At 41.5% G+C, this 19,857-nt stretch overlaps 1 protein-coding gene across 1 annotated transcript in view; it reads right to left on the bottom strand.

The window, feature by feature from the left end:
- Nucleotides 1-18,275, bottom strand: part of hprt1 (hypoxanthine phosphoribosyltransferase 1) — a 29,045-nt gene extending 10,770 nt beyond the window's left edge. The window contains exons 1-7 of the mRNA XM_084331713.1: nucleotides 18,098-18,275; nucleotides 14,286-14,392; nucleotides 13,371-13,554; nucleotides 12,882-12,947; nucleotides 7,914-7,931; nucleotides 7,744-7,826; nucleotides 5,280-5,326 (exon numbers count right to left, since the gene is read on the bottom strand). Coding sequence (XP_084187839.1) covers nucleotides 5,280-5,326; nucleotides 7,744-7,826; nucleotides 7,914-7,931; nucleotides 12,882-12,947; nucleotides 13,371-13,554; nucleotides 14,286-14,392; nucleotides 18,098-18,124 — 532 coding nt within the window. The 5' untranslated portion in view covers nucleotides 18,125-18,275. The remainder of the gene's footprint in view (nucleotides 1-5,279; nucleotides 5,327-7,743; nucleotides 7,827-7,913; nucleotides 7,932-12,881; nucleotides 12,948-13,370; nucleotides 13,555-14,285; nucleotides 14,393-18,097) is intronic.
- Between the last annotated feature and the right edge of the window lie 1,582 nt (nucleotides 18,276-19,857).

Below are 19,857 nucleotides of genomic sequence, written 5' to 3'. Positions count from 1 at the left end.
CTCATCGACGGCGCCACACCGACCCTGCTCATCGGCTCCGACCACGCGGACCTCATTCTCCCAATTGAGGCGGCCCACGTCGGACCCAAAGGATGCCCAGTCGCGGTTCAGACCCGACTGGGATGGACGCTCCAGGGCCCCCTCTACGGACTTGACAGTCAACCCACGTCTACACGCTGCCTACACACGGAGGCGAGCGACACCGGCCTCTCCCCCGTACAGCAGAGGCTATTGACATTAAGCGAGAGGCCCGTGGGAGAACCGTGGGTACCAGAGGGAGTTCGGAACTCCACCCCCCTCAGCTGCGCTCCAGACGTAGCTGACCTCGAACCCAGCACCCCAAGCGACTCCTTGACGGGGCGGCCGGGACCGGCCCCTCCTCAGATGGGGTACAGAGCAAACAAGAGAAACAGACGGAGGAGGAGAAAGCACAGCCAAGCACAGATCAAAGCAGTCTCAGGCCCGCTCCCTCCTAAGCCCCCCTTCATCCCGTCCAGTCGTCATGACCATAGACCAGTCACTACCCCGAGCTGCGTGGCCGGCCGGCCGCGTAAGCAAAGTGACCACTGGTGCCGACGGAAAGGTCAGAGTGGCAGAAGTGCTCGGCCAAGGGCGGACCTACAACCGACCCGTGGCGAGGCTGATAGTCGCCAAGGCTCCCCGACTCGCTTAATGACGACCATGACCCATGACTTTGTGAACTGACCGACCCCTCACAACAGACATTGAGTAGTGGACAGTGCGGTTAATCTGTCTCTGCTTAGCTAATTAGGTGGGACTAATTAGGGGGCGGCTGTTACAAAGGGTCAGATTAAACCGAATATATATATTTATTTATTGATATATATTGAATAGTATTTGTATATCGTTTGATATCCCTTGTATATTCCTTGTACATATACACGGAATATCCCTTTAGCCTATTATAGCCCATAATATTTCATTCTCCTATTGGATGGCGTGCCACCAGCGCCAGTGACTTACCCCTAGAGCCGACTTGAAAGCCACCGACACGACTGGTCTCAACATGCCCGCTTCTGCCCAGGGCTACGAGACAGTGAGCAGGCTGGCACTCGTTTATCCCCCGTACATATAAATATGGCGCGGCGAATACAGAACTTCCTTTTCAGTTCGCCTTTCAGTTCGAGTTGGAGTTCAGTCTTGTTCAGTTACCCAAGTGACGTCTCACCCACTATGCAACGTGCGGTGCAGTAGGGCTCGTATTGCCCCAAAATAGAGTCGTGTTATCCTAATACGTTTGTTCAACGTATCGTTCGCTCCTTACTAGTAAAGCCTTCATTACGAGTCAAAGACCACGTGGACTGAGTAATTGTGCGTCTACATAGAGCACTTATAGCCGCGTGCAAATAGGATAGTAGTAACGTCAAGTTCAACTGTGGACCACGGAGGATTTACACCGGTGATTGCAGAGCCACTTTCCGGCAGGATTATTATTCTTCATTGCTTTGACCAAGCTGCTGGAGCAGAGAACCGTCTACCCCGCTGCTGTGTGGGATCTACCGTGAGGACATCACTCGAGCCCGTCTCAAGGAGACTCCACGGCTTCACCTGTGCGGCGCGCACACTGGGAGTACAGCTGCCTTTCCCCGCTGAGCCAGGGAGCAATATACCGTCTCCAGGTGCCTATTGAAGCTCCCTGTGGAACCATTGACTTTGCATAGAGCATTGCCTCCCCCTGCTGGCTTACAACCGGTAGTAATCCCCCTTGCCTATGCACATTCGATTTGCCTTATAAGCGCATCTAAGTAATGTAATATAATACCCTTTGATGTAATAAATATTCTAAACGAGTATTTGTGTGGAAACCGTATCATTGTGGAGGAGTTCTCATCTGATATACTTGTGTACGGTATGGCCAGTAATGTACATAAGACGGTAGTGGTTTAATGATACCATACTTGATTAATACAGTCAGGGAATTGTACCCCTCAGTTACACTGTATAAGACATTTAACTAAATGGTGACTTCATTGGATGTGCACTGTTAATTAATGCTTGTATATCTTATCTTGTGTAGTCATGTTTGTTTATGTGGTTGTTTTAAAAATAATAAAATAAAAATAAAAAATACAAAAAAATGACCACAAAAGACATCAATACCTTGAATAACACTTCACAGTATGAAATGTTCATATTGTGATTGTGTCAATAATTGAGCACTTCAGTCGAATAACCTATAAGCCAGTTTAAAGTTTTCAGAGGAATAATGTTTTCAAACTTTATTATCTAAAGATGGTAAGTTAAGAGTGTTGTGTTCATTCATAGTTGAAGACAGTCAAGGTTGAGTACTTTTATTATCTAAAGATGTAAGTTAAGAGTGGTGTTCATTCACAGTTAAATTTACTCAAGGTTGAGTATTTTTTTTGTGACGCATTACATTCACACTCACCAAGTGATTTAAATAAACTTCACGACAGAAAATACACGGGCTGTTCCAAAACTGACTTATTGGTTCTTCAGTGCAAGGGTTCAATTGTTGACATCTGGAGATTGCGGAAGGATTTTTTGTCTCTCTTCTTCAGCGAACACTTGTTTCTGAAAATAGCTCAGAAAACCCCTCCCCCACTGACAACGCATCTAGACCAGCGTTTCTCAAACTACGGGTCGTGACCCAAAGCGGGGTCGCGCATTGGCAAGTAAAAGATTTCCGGCAACATATTTTGGCTAAATATGCCTCGTTTTATAAATTTCTAATAAATATGCATGATCAAGTTCAACCTGTGCTTTTATTTTGATATTCCTTAATTCCATGTTGAAATTACGCGATACATTAACTTAAGTGTGGGGTAGCCAAAAACATCCTAAATAAAATGGGGTTGTGGTATAAAAAAGTTTGAGAACCCCTGATCTAGACAAATCATACACCCTTATTGGCCCTGGTCTCTAGTTTGGTGTAAGGTTTCATGGTGCTTGGATTAACCTAGAGGGCACAATAGGTAATTTTATACATGGAGGTTAAAAAATGGCATCACCTACTATGAGTAACGACACACAAATGCAGTTGGGCTCTTTGGATCAACAAGAGTCTCAGCTTTACAGCCACAATTGATGCAGTTCCAAGGCAACATTATGCAGAAAAAGCCATCTTTGTATTGCATGCAAAGAAGTGCACGGGTTTGACACTAAACTACATGGGACTAGCATAAACCGGACATGGATGTATAGGTAGAGACTCCTGTGGTTCCACTGAGCTCATTGGCATTTGGATACCTTGAGGTGAAGGGTCACGAGAGCCCTTTGAAAACAGCTAAGCCTATTCTTCACCTCAAAATTCACATGGTATGGATTTTGAACGACAGCCTGTTAGACGAGTACAACCACAGAGGGATTCAAATGGTTTGCATTTCAAGCTAACAATTGAAAACCTTTTGAAAATATGTCCATGGCAAAACCCCATTCAACCGCATAACAACGTGGTTTCCAAGTTTGTGCTCTTGTTTCCAATCCCCATCATGTGGCAGTAGAGAAATAATTGTAAAGACACACATAAGAGGTAGATCTTCATCAGGTACGGCTCCCTTATCTTTTGAAAAACTGGTAACACTTGGGATTTGTGGCTCATTCAGATGGAAACGCTCAAATAATCTCTCAGTTTGCCCTCGAGTCACACAGCTCACACCTCAGATTCTAAACTCCTATTGACTTTGCACTGCGCCGAGAGGGGAGGTGTGCCAGATTCACATCCGCTGGTACACAAGCAGCTCATGTGACCCAGCCCAGCCGGGGCCTACGGATCTTGGCCCTGGAACAGAGTCAAACTTTCTGCTTATCAGCATAGACAGCTTATCATTACCTCCCGAAAGGTTAAGTAAAAGACATTATTCAATGGAAAAAATCTATGGCATTTCCCTTTAAAAGGTGCTATAGATACAATTTTTAGTAATAATTACTTAATAGCAACCAAAACAAAAAGAAAACATCCACAGAAACTTTTAGAAAGGTGCGGAATAAAAGTATAGCTTTTCCCCCAAAAATATTGATTAACACTTTGGCTGCCATGGGTTAAATTCATTATCAACCGTAGGTTGCCGGCTCTATTTGTCTATAGAGAAAGTCCCCTTCTTTGCAGGGCTATAACTTTTTAAATTCTATTGCTACATTGCCATTATTAGGGCCCATTCAAAGTCCTATATGTATTGTTCATTGTGTAGCAACGTTAAACTTTTTCATTCACATATTCATAGTAAAGTATGGTCTAATGTATAAGTATGTTTTCATCTCTTTCTGCAGCTTTCTCCAGAACGTGATCTATAGCCCCAAATACATTATATTGATGATGCAATACAGTTTTATGGCAATCAGCGCGATATAAAAAATTCCAACTAGACGTACTTCTAGAAGTTACTACACGTCATCTGATGTTGACCGGATGGGCTAGGGGGCGTTTATAATTCGGTGGGCAGCGTTATACCAATCATCTAATGTGGGTCAAATGTTGATAATAGCAGTTAGTATCGAAGACGGTAACTTTACACGCTAAAACTCACCCCAGTCTCCGCGCGCCGTTGGGCGATCATCGTAGAGTAGACATTTTACCATTATGGGATGTCGATTTACCCGGTCCATCTCCAGCTTGTATAATGGTATATACGTCCAAATCATGTTGTTTATCGAGTTATTGGCAATCGATCGCTATGTAGTGTGTCGAGATCGAGTCCCGGAACCTATAGCTAGTGCCTGGAAGTAATACGGCCGACCAGCACAATCTCCATAGCACTTCCTGTTAAGCGATTGCGCCGATCGGCCACCAGATGGCGCTCCTGAACCGCCAGAGAGCTCAGTGGGTCCTCCTGGTGGATCTCAGGCCAGCGGAGGGGAAATATGAATCCGACCCCAGATTTTTGAAATATTGATATTAAAGACGCTGTAAAGCGTCTTCGGCAACTTGAGCATGGCCGGGAATGACGTGTTTAGGCGTTTTCCGGCAGCCAAAGTGTTAATGAAATGAATTAATAAAAAAAAATTACGGATCCAAAATGAATGTTGTTTACATGTTGCAGGCATCTATCCCCTCCCTACTTCCCCACATGGAATGCACCCGATTGGATAAATTACATTCTGGTGCTCTAGTGCGACATCTAGTGGCTGAATGTTATCAATAGCAATAGGAACTACTAATGAGTTGCGAGCCCTGCTTTGTTTTATGAATGTTATCAATAGCACCTTTTAAACTAGAAATCAAATAGTGACGTACTGCCACTGAATTACTCTAAAATAGTATCAATCTGCAATTACATTTCCATCTGTACTGAACTTACAGTCCGGTCTGTAGCCAACACTTCTTGGTGTTCTCTTCACCAGCAGACTGAGGGTAAAGAACAAAAGATAATCACATGACTGCAGAGCTACTTAGAACAATAAGGAACATGACAGCTTGAGGCAGTGTGTCACTGACAACCAGAGCAGTGTGTTATTATGTGAAGCTTAGATTATGGTTCCCGACACAGTCATGGTTGCGAGGGTGTGAAGGCTCATGGCACAGCGGGTTGGGACCACCAAGAGCGATCAGTTTCCTATAAACAACCTTGTTGTCAGCATCATAATTAGAATGTCCTGGTGTTTCATATGGGGAGACGGCCGGGCATGCTCCACTTCTCTTCTCCATTTAATTTTATCGGAACGTTTTTAAAATGTTTTGCATGCCTTCCAAGGTGTCCCAATGAATGTTCTGGGCCGTCTCTCATGAGTGTGGTCAGATACAGTGAGAAAAGAAATATTGTCTCACAAATTTCCTGTGTGTTCAGTAGAAAGCTATCCGGTTGCAAGCTAGCCTAGCAGCACAAATGAATGGAAGCGGATACGAACCACTAGCCTAGCTAAAAACTCCGGGAGAGGTATTTTGAGCTCTTAACACTTTGAGTGCCGACGACGTGTTGTCAGTATTTCATGCCCCCCGTTGAGTGCCGACGACGCAAATTGTCGTTTTATTTTTTTTATTAGCGATCTGAATTCATATTTCATCAACCGAGTCTCCCGTTGGTACAGCAGCCCCTCTAGGAGCTCCGATGGGAAAATACCGCCCCCTATCGCCTATCCCTGTGTAACTGCAGGCCATTCAATTATACTGGTGGATGTGTGGTGGATGTGTGTGGGGGGAGCCTACTGGTTCCACTATGCTGGCGAGCCGTCTGATCAAGAGGGAAGTGATCGCGAGATGGAAATATATATGGAATATATATTTACAGCAGCCAATATCAATAAATAAACGTGATCGATATTTGGAATGGCGATCAGGAATTGGAATAATCTTTTTGGAGAACATCTGATCTAAGGTAAGGAATCTGTTACCAGTCTTGGGGTAATGAGCTGTTTTGACCTATATCTCAGCGTGTCCCGTATGTGTGTGTGTGTGTGATGTTGAGGAAATGAGGTAATCGATTTCTCAGCTCGCTTCTATAGCGTGCATAAGTACACATATACTATCAATAATCTAGCGTTTATTTGAAAACGATTCATAAATAGGCCGACAAATGACAACGTGTCTAGTGTATTCGCGAATATTCCAATAAATGCCGTTTATGAGGGAATCTTTCTATTTTCCGAAAATTTTCGAGAAAACGATAGCTTTTCAAAATGCTATAAAAAGGATATGAACAGATTAAAAAACAATCCGTTTCAACAATGTTGACTGCAAACAAGTCATTGATAAGCGACGGGCAGATTATACATAATTTAAAACATAGATTATGCATTTTTAACGCTAACATTGAAGTGGGTGGCGACATTCAAGGGGGTAAAAAGGAAAACACGGCCGGCATTGAAAGTGTTAATACAAGGACTAACAATTGACAACAGGTAAGTATGAGAAGGATAAATCTAAATCTGAACCGGAGCACTGCAGTGGGGAAGTGCTCTTTGGAAGTAAACAGACTGAATACAGTATCCCTGAGTGTAAACACAAATGAAGGAGGTCCAAGTAAATAGAGTTTTTTTTAAGTTGTATTTGCTGTATTTTGTGGCTGTAAATGACTGTAAACAAAAAAATAGAGCTATATTCAGATTTAAAGTTTAGAATGTTTCAAAAAGTGTTTTTAAACATCTATAAATCAAACTAAACAGTAAATGAAAATGTATATGGTCAAAAACGATCTGCATTAAGATGTTTAACCATCCTATTTAAAGGGGAACTATTTGACTATTTCTTTCACTATTTGGGCACTTTTACACAATTCCTGTGAGTCTATGGAACACCTCTGTAATATATATATTTTTTTTATTCATCGTTTTGTATTTCTAATCAAGTCCTCAAAAACAGCATTTTTCTACCTCAAGATCTCGAGCCGTTTTGAGCTGACTGTGTGGAGTGGGTACAGAACTGTGTGCAGCTCATCCTGCACCTCTCCATTATCATGCAGCAGTGTCTCTCTGACATCACAAATCGCGCACATTTTCAAATGACTCAGTTCAGTGAGGGTGAATATTGTGAGAGGAGAATTGGAAGAATGCGCCAATATGAGAATTTTGAGACATAGATCATATTAATATAAGTTCACATAGCTAGGAAACAATGCTAAACACTCAAAAAGGCCATTTATAAGATAGTTCCCCTTTAATGTATGCTTCCTACAGATATGACAACAATTCACTATTTAAACTCAATGTTATGATGCATGACTTATTAATTACCATAAAATGCATTCAAAGATCCTGCTCGATTTCATATGAATGTTTTTTCATGCGGATCAGTCATTTCAAAACATAGTACTGACGGTGTTCAGTTACCTTGCTACTTTGACCATTTTTGGGTTGTACTGTTTGAGAAGTTCCAATAAGGTCTTCATTGTTTTCCCTGTGTCAATAATGTCCTACAAACAAAAGAGAGTACCTTACATTAATGAGTCGCACAGCAAAAAAGACTTAAATCAATGAGAGGATAAGAAGTCAGAACATACCTCCACGATCAGGACATTCTGTGTGGAAAGAAAAGACAAGCTTTTTATTTTGGATGAAATAATTAGTTGAGCAAGTATCAACTTTATGTGTAAATGGACTAACATTTGAACCCGTTAGGAATGTGACCATGAATACACTCTTGGTCATCGACCTCTGCTATCTCTGTCTCTCTGGCTATATCTCTATACCAGTGGTGCCCAACCAGTCGATCACGATCGACAGGTAGATCGCGGGCTGATTTCAAGTAGATCTCGATTAATAAATGTTTTTATTTTTTTTAAATCAACTCTGCCTCTCTTTGTTAACTACAACAAGCAATGCTGTTTGTTATTTAAGATGAGGTCGGACTCTGCACTGGCAGATGTGTTCATTATGCTGCTTTTATAAAGCCTCAAATGACAGTTTACAATATTTCATGAAAGCAAAGTGTTTTGTTTGTCTAAGATTTAAAAAGGTTTAAACTTTACAGCACTGACAAAGTTGAACAAAGTGCTGTACAAGTCCCACAACATTAAAAAATAATATTATAAAAAAATAAATAAAAATAAAATAAATGTATCTCGAAGCTTCGAATTAAAATCGAATCTCGGCCTCAAAGCTTAGAATTCCCAAAAAGAATTTGAAGGTCAGCCCTACTACGGATAGCTCATTATATCAACAGCGTTGTTGTTTGCAGGCTTGCAGCTGTTGGTTAGCTAGCTATCGTTCTCAGTTGGCTAACGTTAGCTACTAGCTAGCTAATACTGGCCTACCTTTTAATTCGCAATGGAATGGCTAGCTAACTAACTGTACAAATCGATGTGATTGGCTGAGACCATAATTTGTACGGTTGGCTGGATTGGGGGTGGCCAGCTGGCTAGCTTTTCAATCAATCAAGTTGGCAGTTCGTAGTGCAGTAGCTGGCTGGATAGCCGTTGTATTGTGGGTTAAGGTAGCCAGCTGGCTGGCTGGCAGTTCGTGGTGCAGTAGCTGGCTAGATAGCTGGCTAATGTTGGCCAATATAGCTGTAACTGAATGATGCTAGCCTTATGTGGTCTTATGAGTTTCAGTTCATAGGAAAATACTTTGACTATAATGGTCAGAAGTAAATTAACTGTATGTACTCTCTTTTAGAAACTGTCTCTTAAACAGTACTGTATATCTTGTATGTCATAAATGGGTGGATGTAACAGTACTGTTTATCTGTATGTCAAATGTTATGATGAATTGAAAATGGGGGACCCTGATGTAAACAAGACGAAAGTCTTTCTCTGGTCTGCCTCCCCTTAACAATTGTGTGTATTGAGCCATACTGTATTGTACCCATTCTGCAATCTGTTAATAAAATGTTCAATCAATCAATCAATCAATCAGTTATGCTTAACATGCAGTACTATTAACTTTACTTAATTTCTAAGATTAGATCATTTAGTTATTTTTAAATGTCTGATCTAAAGATAAACAAAGGGTTTTAAAAGTGTTATATTTATCTTCTCTTATAGTACCAGAGAGAAGCTGAGGAGAATCGACCAGCAACAAAAGCAAAATTTAGTTAAAAAAATATATATATATATATTGATCTTTCTTTTTTCTTTTTTTACATTTTAAGATTTAACATGTTTCCCTGTGGTATCGAAAATGGTATCGAATATCGATACTTTTCAAGGTATCGTATCGAAGTTCTAGTATCGTGACATGTTGTCAGTTGCAATGTGACAGCTCTGTTTACACATAATTCCTATTCCCTTTTAACCCTTTAATCGCCAAGGACGACTTTAGACGTCATTGCTCGCCATGCTTAATCTGCCAATGACGTCGTACAGCGTCTTTGAGATAAATATTTAAAAAATCTGTCATGGCAATCATATTTCACCCACGGAGACTTGAGACTTGCTGTTGATCTCCTCTCAACTCTCCAACGGTTCAAGACCGCCATCTGGTGGCCGATCGGCGAATCGCCAAAACCGGAAGTGAGCGGCAGGAAGTGGTGCTCACCCATATTTCGTCCGGCCACTCGCTATCGCTAGCGGGACTCCAGCTTTATACACTGGATAGCGATCCGTTGCCAATAACTCGATAAACAACATGATTTATAATGGTAGTGTCTGGTTAGGTGCGAGGGATAATGGAGGTACTATCCAAGGTGGGGTCCGGGAGGGGGGGGTTCGAGCTGGAGCATATGTGTGTAGGTTTTTAGATAACAGGTATTAGGGGTATATCCTATATAAGACAATTAACTAAAATGTGATTTCATTGGATGTGCACTGACAACTAATGCTTGTATATCTTATTGTGTGTTGTCATGTTTGGTTATGCGTTTGTTTAAAAAATTATAAAAAAATTAAATACAAAAAAATAAACATGATTTGGACGTATATAGTATTATACAACCTGGAACTGGACCAACTAGATCGACATCCCATAATAGCAAACTCTCTGCTCCACGCTGATCGCCCAACGCTACGAGGAAGCTGCGGTGAGTTTCAGCGTGTTTGATTATTATTATACATACACACTGCTCCGATCAACATATCACCCATACTAAATAAATGATTTTTTTTATCCACTTTTTCTCCCATTTTTCTATATTTTCTCCCATCCCAATTTCGTATCATCCAATTCAACCCTCCCCTGTCACGAACGCTGTTTCTTGCCTCCCACAAGCCGGCTGCAATGTGGACTAAGTCATACATAGCACAAGTCCCCTCCGGTACTTGAGGTAACAGCAGTCGCATCTTTTCACCTGTGCAGCTCGATCTCTCAGTGGCGAGGAGTAACGCGTGGGAGGCTCACGCTGCCCCCGACACTTCCTGATTCTACTGCGCAGGCGCACCAACCGACCTGTAGGAGTCGCTGTCCACAACGCCCGATCCCCACCCATCAGTTTCACACCCCCTAATACGGCCAATGTGTATTAGTATGAACGACCAGCTAAACTGAAAGCAATGTGGAGCGCTGGGCTCGAACAGGCAAGCCCAGCGTCTCCGTCATTTGTGGCGAGCGCCTTGCCCACTACGCCACGTAGCCGCACACTAAATAAATGATTTAACGTCGGCCACGGACTTATAAACCCCCCCCCCCCCGGTCACCAGCAGATGATGAGGCATGACGTGTAGGACCTTGTACAATTGAAATTTTTTATCTGACGTCAATCGGTATCAAACTACATTTGATGATCTAATATATGTATTTAGGGCTATAACTCACGTTCTGCAGAATGCTGCAGAAAACGATAAAACATATTTATACTTTAGACCGTATTTTAGTATGAATATGTGAATGAAAAAGTAGAACGTTGCTACATCCTAAACGATAGATACTTGACGTTGAATGGGCCATAGTAATGTCAATTTAGCAATACAATTTAAAAAGTTATAGCCCTGCAAAGAAGGGGAACATCTCCATAGACAAATAGAGCTGGCAGAGGATGGTATAAGGATGGATATAAGCGTGGCAGAGAAAGGGTTAATTGTACATATCATTTTTGTTTTGATTGTATTGTTCCACTTTTGCTTTGGCAATGTAAACTCATGTTTTCTCATGCCCATTGAATTGAGTGTGTGTTGTCTGTGTATGCAGTGTGAAATAAATGAGTCATGCTGCCTGCATGCCCAACGTGAGAAGTTAGTCTCGTCATTCTTGTAATTGCTACACTACACCGTTACAATGATATATAAAATATCATATTATATTATATACCCATTCAATATGTACATGACAGAAAATATTATATGCCATATAATATGTTCCGTCATGTGCATATTGAATGGGTATTACTAATACTATTAATACTAATACTAGCCGAGAGTAGGTCAAATTTTGGCTGGTAGCTCTCGGCTAGGTGGTAAATAAAAAAATAGATCTTGGTTCAAAAAAGGTTGGGCACCCCTGCTCTATACTATATGGGGAAAGACTTGATACCCAACAGAAACAGTGGAAGCCAACTTTTTGGGAAATTAGCTTATTTGCCATCTACCCTGGAGTTAGAAAAGCAGATGCATTGCAGATATACATACCATTTTCTTCTCTGTGCATGCATTAGGCTGAGGGAACAGCCACATTGTTAGCCTAGCTTAGCTCCATTCACTGGAAGTAGGTGTGCCAGTGTAGCCTAGTTCCCAACAGTCACGAAATACACTCCAAATACAACTCCAAAACTTTCCTGTAAACATGTTGTGACCTGTGTATTTACCACATGGAGAAAAAAATATAATTAGACATTTTCGTTTTCTAAGCAGATACTCTGAATTTTTTTTTGCCGAACCACTGCTGCCTGGGCGCAGTGATTTCATCACCTCAAAAGCCCAGTTTTTCAAAAAGCTTTTGAGCTGATGAAATCACTGCAGCCAGGCAGCAGTGGTTCGGCATTTTTTTTTTAGAAAATAGTTATCTGCTTAGAAAACGAAAATGTAAAATTCTTAAAAAAGAAAAAGTTCTCCACATGGTAAATACACAGGTCACAAGATGTTTACAGGAACGTTTGAGTTGTATTGGGAGTGTATTTCGTGACTGTTGGGAACTAGGCTACACTGGCACACCTACTTCCAGTGAATGACGCTCAGCTAGGCTAACGGTGCGGCTGTTCCCTAAGCCTAATGCATGCACAGAGAAGAAAAGGGTATGTATCTGCTTGTCTAACTCCAGGGTAGATGGCAAATAACCAAATTTCCCAAAAGTTGGCGTGTTCCTTTAAGCCTGTACAGGGATTTCTGTCAAACACTTAATACCATGCAACACAAATGTCATTGGTATCGAGGTGTGCTTACGTTTTAACCCTCATCTGACTTGAGACTGTGAAAGAATGGCATGTTTCTAACCTTAAGTGGTCTCATGTGACTTGAGACTGTAAGAAAGACTGGCACGTTTTAACCCTACATGGTCTCATGTGACTTGAGACTGTGAGAAAGACAGAGAGAGACTATGAGAAAGACTGGCCCAGCGACAGATTTGACTGAAATTGCTGCTGAGAAGGATCGTTCACTGCTCACCTTTCCTGTCAAAGTAGACAGGTCATCCCCACCGATCACTTTGATCTCACCTGTTGATTGGTCATTCTGGAAGATATGAAAATAGGACAGGTTAGGCATTAGTAATGTGGAAGCAACCAATCTGATCAGGGTAAACGTATTAACAATGTTCATGTTGAATCTTTAAATCATACATAATCTGCTGCAAGACAAAGATGACCTTCTGACTGAGGAAATCAAACAGATAACAGGATTTTGCAATTCATAGTATTCTCCCTGTTTGTTTTTGTCATACAATCTGGCGCAGGGCCGCAGCTCCTTGGCCACATCTGTCATTTAATGATCACCTGCTATTTGATTACAATCACCTGTTGTTTGCAACCAAGATGTCTGCGGCCGAATACTATGAATAACATTATAATCAAATTTGTACTGAGTGTATTTAGATACAAATAATAAATAAAACATCAAATTGTTATGGTAAGGAAAATGGATAGAAAAAGAGGTTACACAGTAGCTCTTGAGGCGAATGAAGTCCACGGTCATTGGGATAGAGCGGTCACTGTTGCGGTTCAGGGCCTTGATGTAGTCCAAGAGGTCTGCAAAGAACTTGTAGCCCCCCTTGAGCACACAGAGAGCCACGATATGGTGCCCTCCCATATCCTTCATGATCTCCCTGGCCAGGCGCTCTGTCCTGGGATCACAAAGGATGGATAATTCAGCCACTTCTGCTAAAGTCAGCATTAGTTACCATGTCCTCCCTCCCTCTTTGGATATGGCCACACTGCCACTCTTAAAGCACTAATAACTATGACACGAGAGACATTGGTTCATTTGTTAAATGGCAAAACCCCAAATCCACATTTTTCAAAATACACTTTCCACTCTGTTAGCAAGACAAATGTAAACAACCCATTTACAGCTTCAAAATGTTTAGCCATCATATACTGTCAGTTAATGTGTGAATAGCCCAGAGTCCAAAATCCCATTAAGAGAGGAAAGCCACAACAGAGTGCTGAAATCAGATGCAATTGTGTAGACTCTAGGACAGTGTTGAGCATTTTTGTGTGACATGTTATTTCTGCATTAGGATTAGCAGGATTAGCAGACACGCACAAATACACGTTGTGCCATGTTGATATTCATGAGGCAGTAGACTAGTCTACTTTCCTACTTTGTATTTCATTAGCAACAAAACTAAATGCCTCAAATTTAAAGGTTTTATATTAGTTGAATTTTAAGAAGTACTGTAAACCTGTGTCATAGACCTTATATTTGGTCAAGCTTCACTAATCCAATTAATAGTTTCCATAAGGTTCTGAGCATCCCCCCCCCCCCCCCCCCCCCAATGGTAAAAAATAAATGCTATGAAATACAAAGTGATGACACAGCTTTGGCACTCTATAAATGTAGCCCCGCCCTCACCGGTCCAAGATGAGTCCATGTGGGATGTAGACTCTCTCCAGGTCTTCAGCATAGTGCTTTGGTATGCAAAAAAGGTCCAAGTCATACCCCTGCTCATCATCACTTATCTGCAATAATAAGCAAGCAGGGTGCCGGTTTAGAAAAAGTTTAGATCGAGTATGAGTAGAGATTTGATATGGGAAAAAGCACGACACAAAATGGTAATTTAAAAATAATCGAATAAATAAAAAATGACAGTACCATGAGGCAATGGGTAGATGTAGGGCAGTGAGAGAGAGGGCAAGAGACTAAGCGTCTTGCTATACCATGCATACGGGTAGACAAGTGGCTGCGTCATGAACTGCATTGTTCACATACTTGCCTGCGTATTATGTGTACCTGGAGGATTGAAAAATCTATCCACTAGGGGCAGAATCCTCCCTCGTCGACACAGAATTATATTGAAAGAAGAATATCTTCCTTGTGAACTAGTATCCACTATCCAGATTTGCAACATAAACATGGCGACACACTAAAAACGTCTCTGACCTGTTCTTTCTGCAGCTTTCCATGTGGAGTTTCAGTGTTTAGCCTGTCACATCCACACTGCCCCTATGGTTGATGCGCTTCGGATGCGTATACGCAGCTCCGCCCTCTTGTGCATGCAAATGCATATTTAAAAGCAAGTATACCGAGACTGTAAGTCACTGAACAAATAGAAGTTGACAGACGGTATTACTGTCTGTTTATTTTTTTTCTGATTTCTGTTTTTCTCCCCGTCCCAATTAGTCGTTGTGCCAATTTGCCATCTACCCTGGAGCTAGACAAGCAGATACCATTTTCTTCTCTGTGCATGCATTAGGCTTAGGCCAGGGAACAGCCCCACCGTTAGCCTAGCTTAGCGTCATTCACTAGAAGTAGGTGTGCCAGTGTAGCCTAGTTCCCAACAGTCACGAAATACAACTCCAAACCTTTCCTGTAAACATATTGTGACCTGTGTAATAAAAAGAATTAGACGTTTTCGTTTTCTAAGTATATATATACTCTGAACAATTTTTTTCTATCACCTCAAAAGCCCTTTTGTTTTTTGAAAAACTGACTTTCGTGACTGTTGGGAACTAGGCTACACTACCTACTTCCAGTGAACGGTGCGGCTGTTCCCTAAGCCTAATGAATGCACAGAGAAGAAAATGGTATGCATCTGCTTGATAAGCTAATTTCCCAAAAAGTTGGCGTGTTCTTTGAGTGACAGCCGACGAGAGATCTCGTTTTAATCGTTTTTTTTATTTTGATTTATTAGCGATTTCCATTCATATTTCATCAATCTAGCCTCCCGTTACCACTGGAAGTCTCTGAGCTCCATTGGGAAAATACCGCCCCCTATCGTCTCTCCGTGTGATACTGCACCCCTTTGAACTGGATTGAATGAAACGCATGGGGGGAAAAAAATCCTGCTTCCACATTTTACTTCTCAGGCATGTAACTCGAGCCGATCGGATTCATTGTGGACCATCAGAACAGCGTGGAATCGGTGTTTCGACCACCCAGCGTTGGATCAATAAACGTGATCGATATTTGGAATGGCGATCAGGAATTGGAATAATCTTTTTGGAGAACATCTGATCTGAGGTAAGGAATCTATTTTATCAGTCTTGGGATAATCAGAACTTTTTTCACAGAGATATCAACGTGGGCCCTATGTGTGTGTGTGCTGATCAGGAAATGGATAATCGATTTTTCAGCCCACTTCTATAGCGTGCATAAGTACACATATACTATCAATAATCTAGCGTTTATTTGAAAACGATTCATAAATAGGCAGATTTTTTTGTGTGTATTCCAGTATATTCCAGGAAATGGTGTTTATCACAGAATCTTCTGAAATGTTCTGGAACTTTCATAAAACAAGCGTTTTTCAAAATGGTATAAAACGGAAATGAACCGATTAAAAAACAATCCGTTTCGACAATGTTGACTGCAAACAAGTAATTGATAAGCGACGGCCATATTATTATTACACATAGCCATAATTAAGATATAGTTTATGCGTTCGCAAATATGAGAGCTCTATCATTGAAGTGGGTGGTGGCACGCAACAGGGTTCCGGGCACCGGACCCGTGGCACGGAAAGTGTTAAGATATGTGCATATTACACATCCAAGATTCCTTGAAAAAGGAATCACTCCAATTGACCCATCTCAAACACTCAAAAGAGGGCCATGCCATCACTGAATGCATCCATTCACTTCTACTGAAAGATTTCAGTTTGCTGTCCAACTGGTGATATCTGTGAAACGACCTCTTTCCAGAAGATTCCAAACTATACCTAACTATTATTTAAAAGGCCAAGTTGATATGATATGAAAACCAATTTCCTGCAGAGGGGTAAACAGCCCGGCACTTGAACCCAGATCTTCATTAGTGTCATGTGCTGCTGGAGATCTTGAGATGCGGAGGGGCTGAGGTGAGTAATCTGAGGCCAGACTATATGACATCCATTCACATTACAACACAGTAGTCAGAGAAGCGATAAGCAGTCGCCAGAGAAGCAATCACTTGAGTGTGTGGCCAACCAGAGTCCTATCGAGTTATGACGAGACATTTTCCTGTTTATCACAACCCAAGTGAAAACACTGTTTCAATCCTGTGTTTTTCCGGAGCATAAGCTTTGAAGGACGTTTTCTATTCTGCTGCCCCTCGCAGGTGCTCTCTCTGCCCGTCACTAGGGCTGGAATGAACACAACACAGAACACAATCTCACAAGTCTGAGCTGCAACAGAATGAAAATACCAAGCCAAGTTAAAACAAGAGAATTCCTAAATAACAACACACACTATCCACGGTGAAGCATGTAAATGCTGGCCAAAAAAGTGTTGCCAACATGTGGATAAAGGAGATAGTAATGTAGGTTATACAAAGGTCATTTTGCAATCTCCCACTCACTGAACAAGGGCAGTCTCTCAAAATGTGACAGGAGTATCTGCCAGTCTCTCCCGAGCCCTTTTAGCAGAATGTGAATGTCAGCAACTGTGTCTCTGGCTCTCTGCCAGTCTGTATGCAGGACCAAATAATAGCACGTCTTCCAAAATGTCCTGTTGGAAATGCTATGCAAAACAGTGAAATGGAGATGTGTCTTACTTCCTCAACTATAATAATAGGACCACCGTCATCTAATCTGGAACAAAGAAATATAGAAAAAGATATGTAGTACTAGCAGCCACAATGCTATCACAAAACAGAGGAATTGTAGCTATTTTGTAACTTCATTTATATACAATTTTCTATATATACATTATATACATACAATGCATGTGTATTAAGTGAAATATTGACTCAGGCAATGATATTGTACCATTCTGCTTATTATCCATTCACTTGGGTATTTTAGGTAACCCTAACATTTTCAGTTAGTTACACAACTAGGTAGCCCCTTTCGTGACTTTCGGTTTATATTGCAAAGCGAAAGTCACGAAAGGGGCTAACAACTAGGGGGCCAGCAGGACTGCTGGTGGCTTCTTGCGTTCACCCTCCTACTGGATGAATGAAGTATTGCTAAAAGCGTCACATGTACCAAGCGTGGATGCTGCATGCGTGTAGAGCTCCAGGCCGCGCGAACAGTACGGTCTACGACCAAATACCGCAAAACAACATATATATATATATCATGACATCAAGGTGATCATTCGGGAGTATTCAATACATTTGGTCGAGGAAATAGTGCCGCGTGTTGCGATTGTAGGATCCGTAATAAAAATAAAACCAGTTACCACCACCACCACCTCCTCGGTCGGTCGTTCTCTGCCCCCTTTGAATTATCTTTAGGGGAAACTTACCACGACACAGGGGCTCGACGTCGCCATGTCGTTGACGTTGATGAACTGCGGTCTTCAGTAAGAATAAATTCAGTGTTGTTTATTGTCACGGCGCCGTCACAGGGACTTCACCTTGTTGACTGCATGACCAGCTACCTACGTTGCTGTTAGTGCGGCTGAGTCTTCCGTGCTGCCGCCGCGCGCAGTGTACGGTGTGATGACGCAGCTAAACAGTGACGGACGACGGGCCAATCAAATCTCTGAAAACTCGCTATGCACCGCCCCTTTTTTTCAGAACAAGCCTCCACCAGACTTTGCCTGGTCAAGTACATTTTGCTCACATTTCTCCCATAATTTCCTTTGGCTGGCAACAACTCCTGGCGTAATTCCATTTGATAAGTAGACACGACCAGCTTTGTTGGAAAGTAGCAGCCAAACTATTATTTGTGTTAAAGGGATATTTCACTTTAGTATAACTTGTCAAAAATCAGCAGTCTTAGCTCTATATAAGTAATCTACAAGTAAACTAGTGACCACTATTGTTCCAATCCTGTCGTCCACTGTCAACACCACCATTCCCCCCCCATTTGTCAGGCTTAACTACCATTCATTTTGGACACCTATTCTAAATATCACACTTCCGAAGTATAAACAAACTACTGCTGTGAATATTTAAACAAGATAGACCATTTTGAGTCAAAGGTACATGTTTGTTTTGGCAGGTGATGTGTCTTTACAGATTTATGACCTTTAAAAAATAAGATCCAGTTAATTTGTTGTAGGTTTGAGTGCGCTGTTTGCCCTGCATAATAATGTTTGTGTATGGTTACCATGGTTACATGCTGGCTTGCTGGAGGAAAGATTCTAAACATTCTGTGAGAAGTTCAGTTGGTCAAACTACACCTCAAGTGAGAAACAATACCCATGATAAATGTAAATAGAAAAGTACCCTTGACCCTTGAATAATATTGCTGTATTGTTTGTTTATAATTCAGAAATATATCAGAATGTGGAAGTGAACAAGAAGTGGTGGTGTTGACAATGGACAACAGGGACAGCAGTGGTCACTAGCTTACTTGTAGATGACTTTACTACTAAAGTAAAATACCCATTTAACTGTTTTTCCAAGTCAATAAAGAATAACATTTTATATGAACCAACTACCATAACACACTCCTAACGCCAGATGTAATGTATGGTTTCATTACATAGAAAAGACAGCACAATAGTCGGTTTACTTTTATGCTACTACATCACTGCCTAACTTAGAAATCTTCAGACAAGCTTAATATTTGGTAATTAGTAGTCAGAATCACAGGATATAGACTGTGGCTATATAAGCATGCCATTAGCTGACTATTTCAGTCAGAATTCTCCTCCCCTTCCGCTATCTGCTGCCACACTATTTTGCAAGGGCACTGTTGCTGCGTCCTGGGCTTAGTGCCGCCCAGAATGATTGTGATTGGTTAAAAATGTAAAGAAATGCAGAATGATAATGGGTTTAGCCAGACCTCTCTCCAGCACTGGCACAGCACTAACGTAGTGTGGCGAGGTATGGCTATGCAAGACAAGTTAGTTACTAATACTCTGTATACACAATTCAATGTTATAGCCACATTTTCTTTCAAACCAAGTTGGTCCAGATTTGGTAAAAATCTTTGCCCTCTTGGGAAAGTGTTCCGGAGACTGAAGTACAGTGGTAGAGGCAGTCTGCATAATAGTCTGACCATGACGCCCAAGTATGAATGTTTTACATCAGTTCATAGAAGAGAGCCTGGCCA

This window comes from Notolepis coatsorum, assembly GCF_963971535.1.
Source record: "Notolepis coatsorum genome assembly, chromosome: 16".
Taxonomy (NCBI): Eukaryota; Metazoa; Chordata; class Actinopteri; order Aulopiformes; family Paralepididae; genus Notolepis; species Notolepis coatsorum.
The sequence above is the reverse complement of the archived record's forward strand: the minus strand, read 5'-3'. Positions and strand labels throughout refer to the sequence as shown.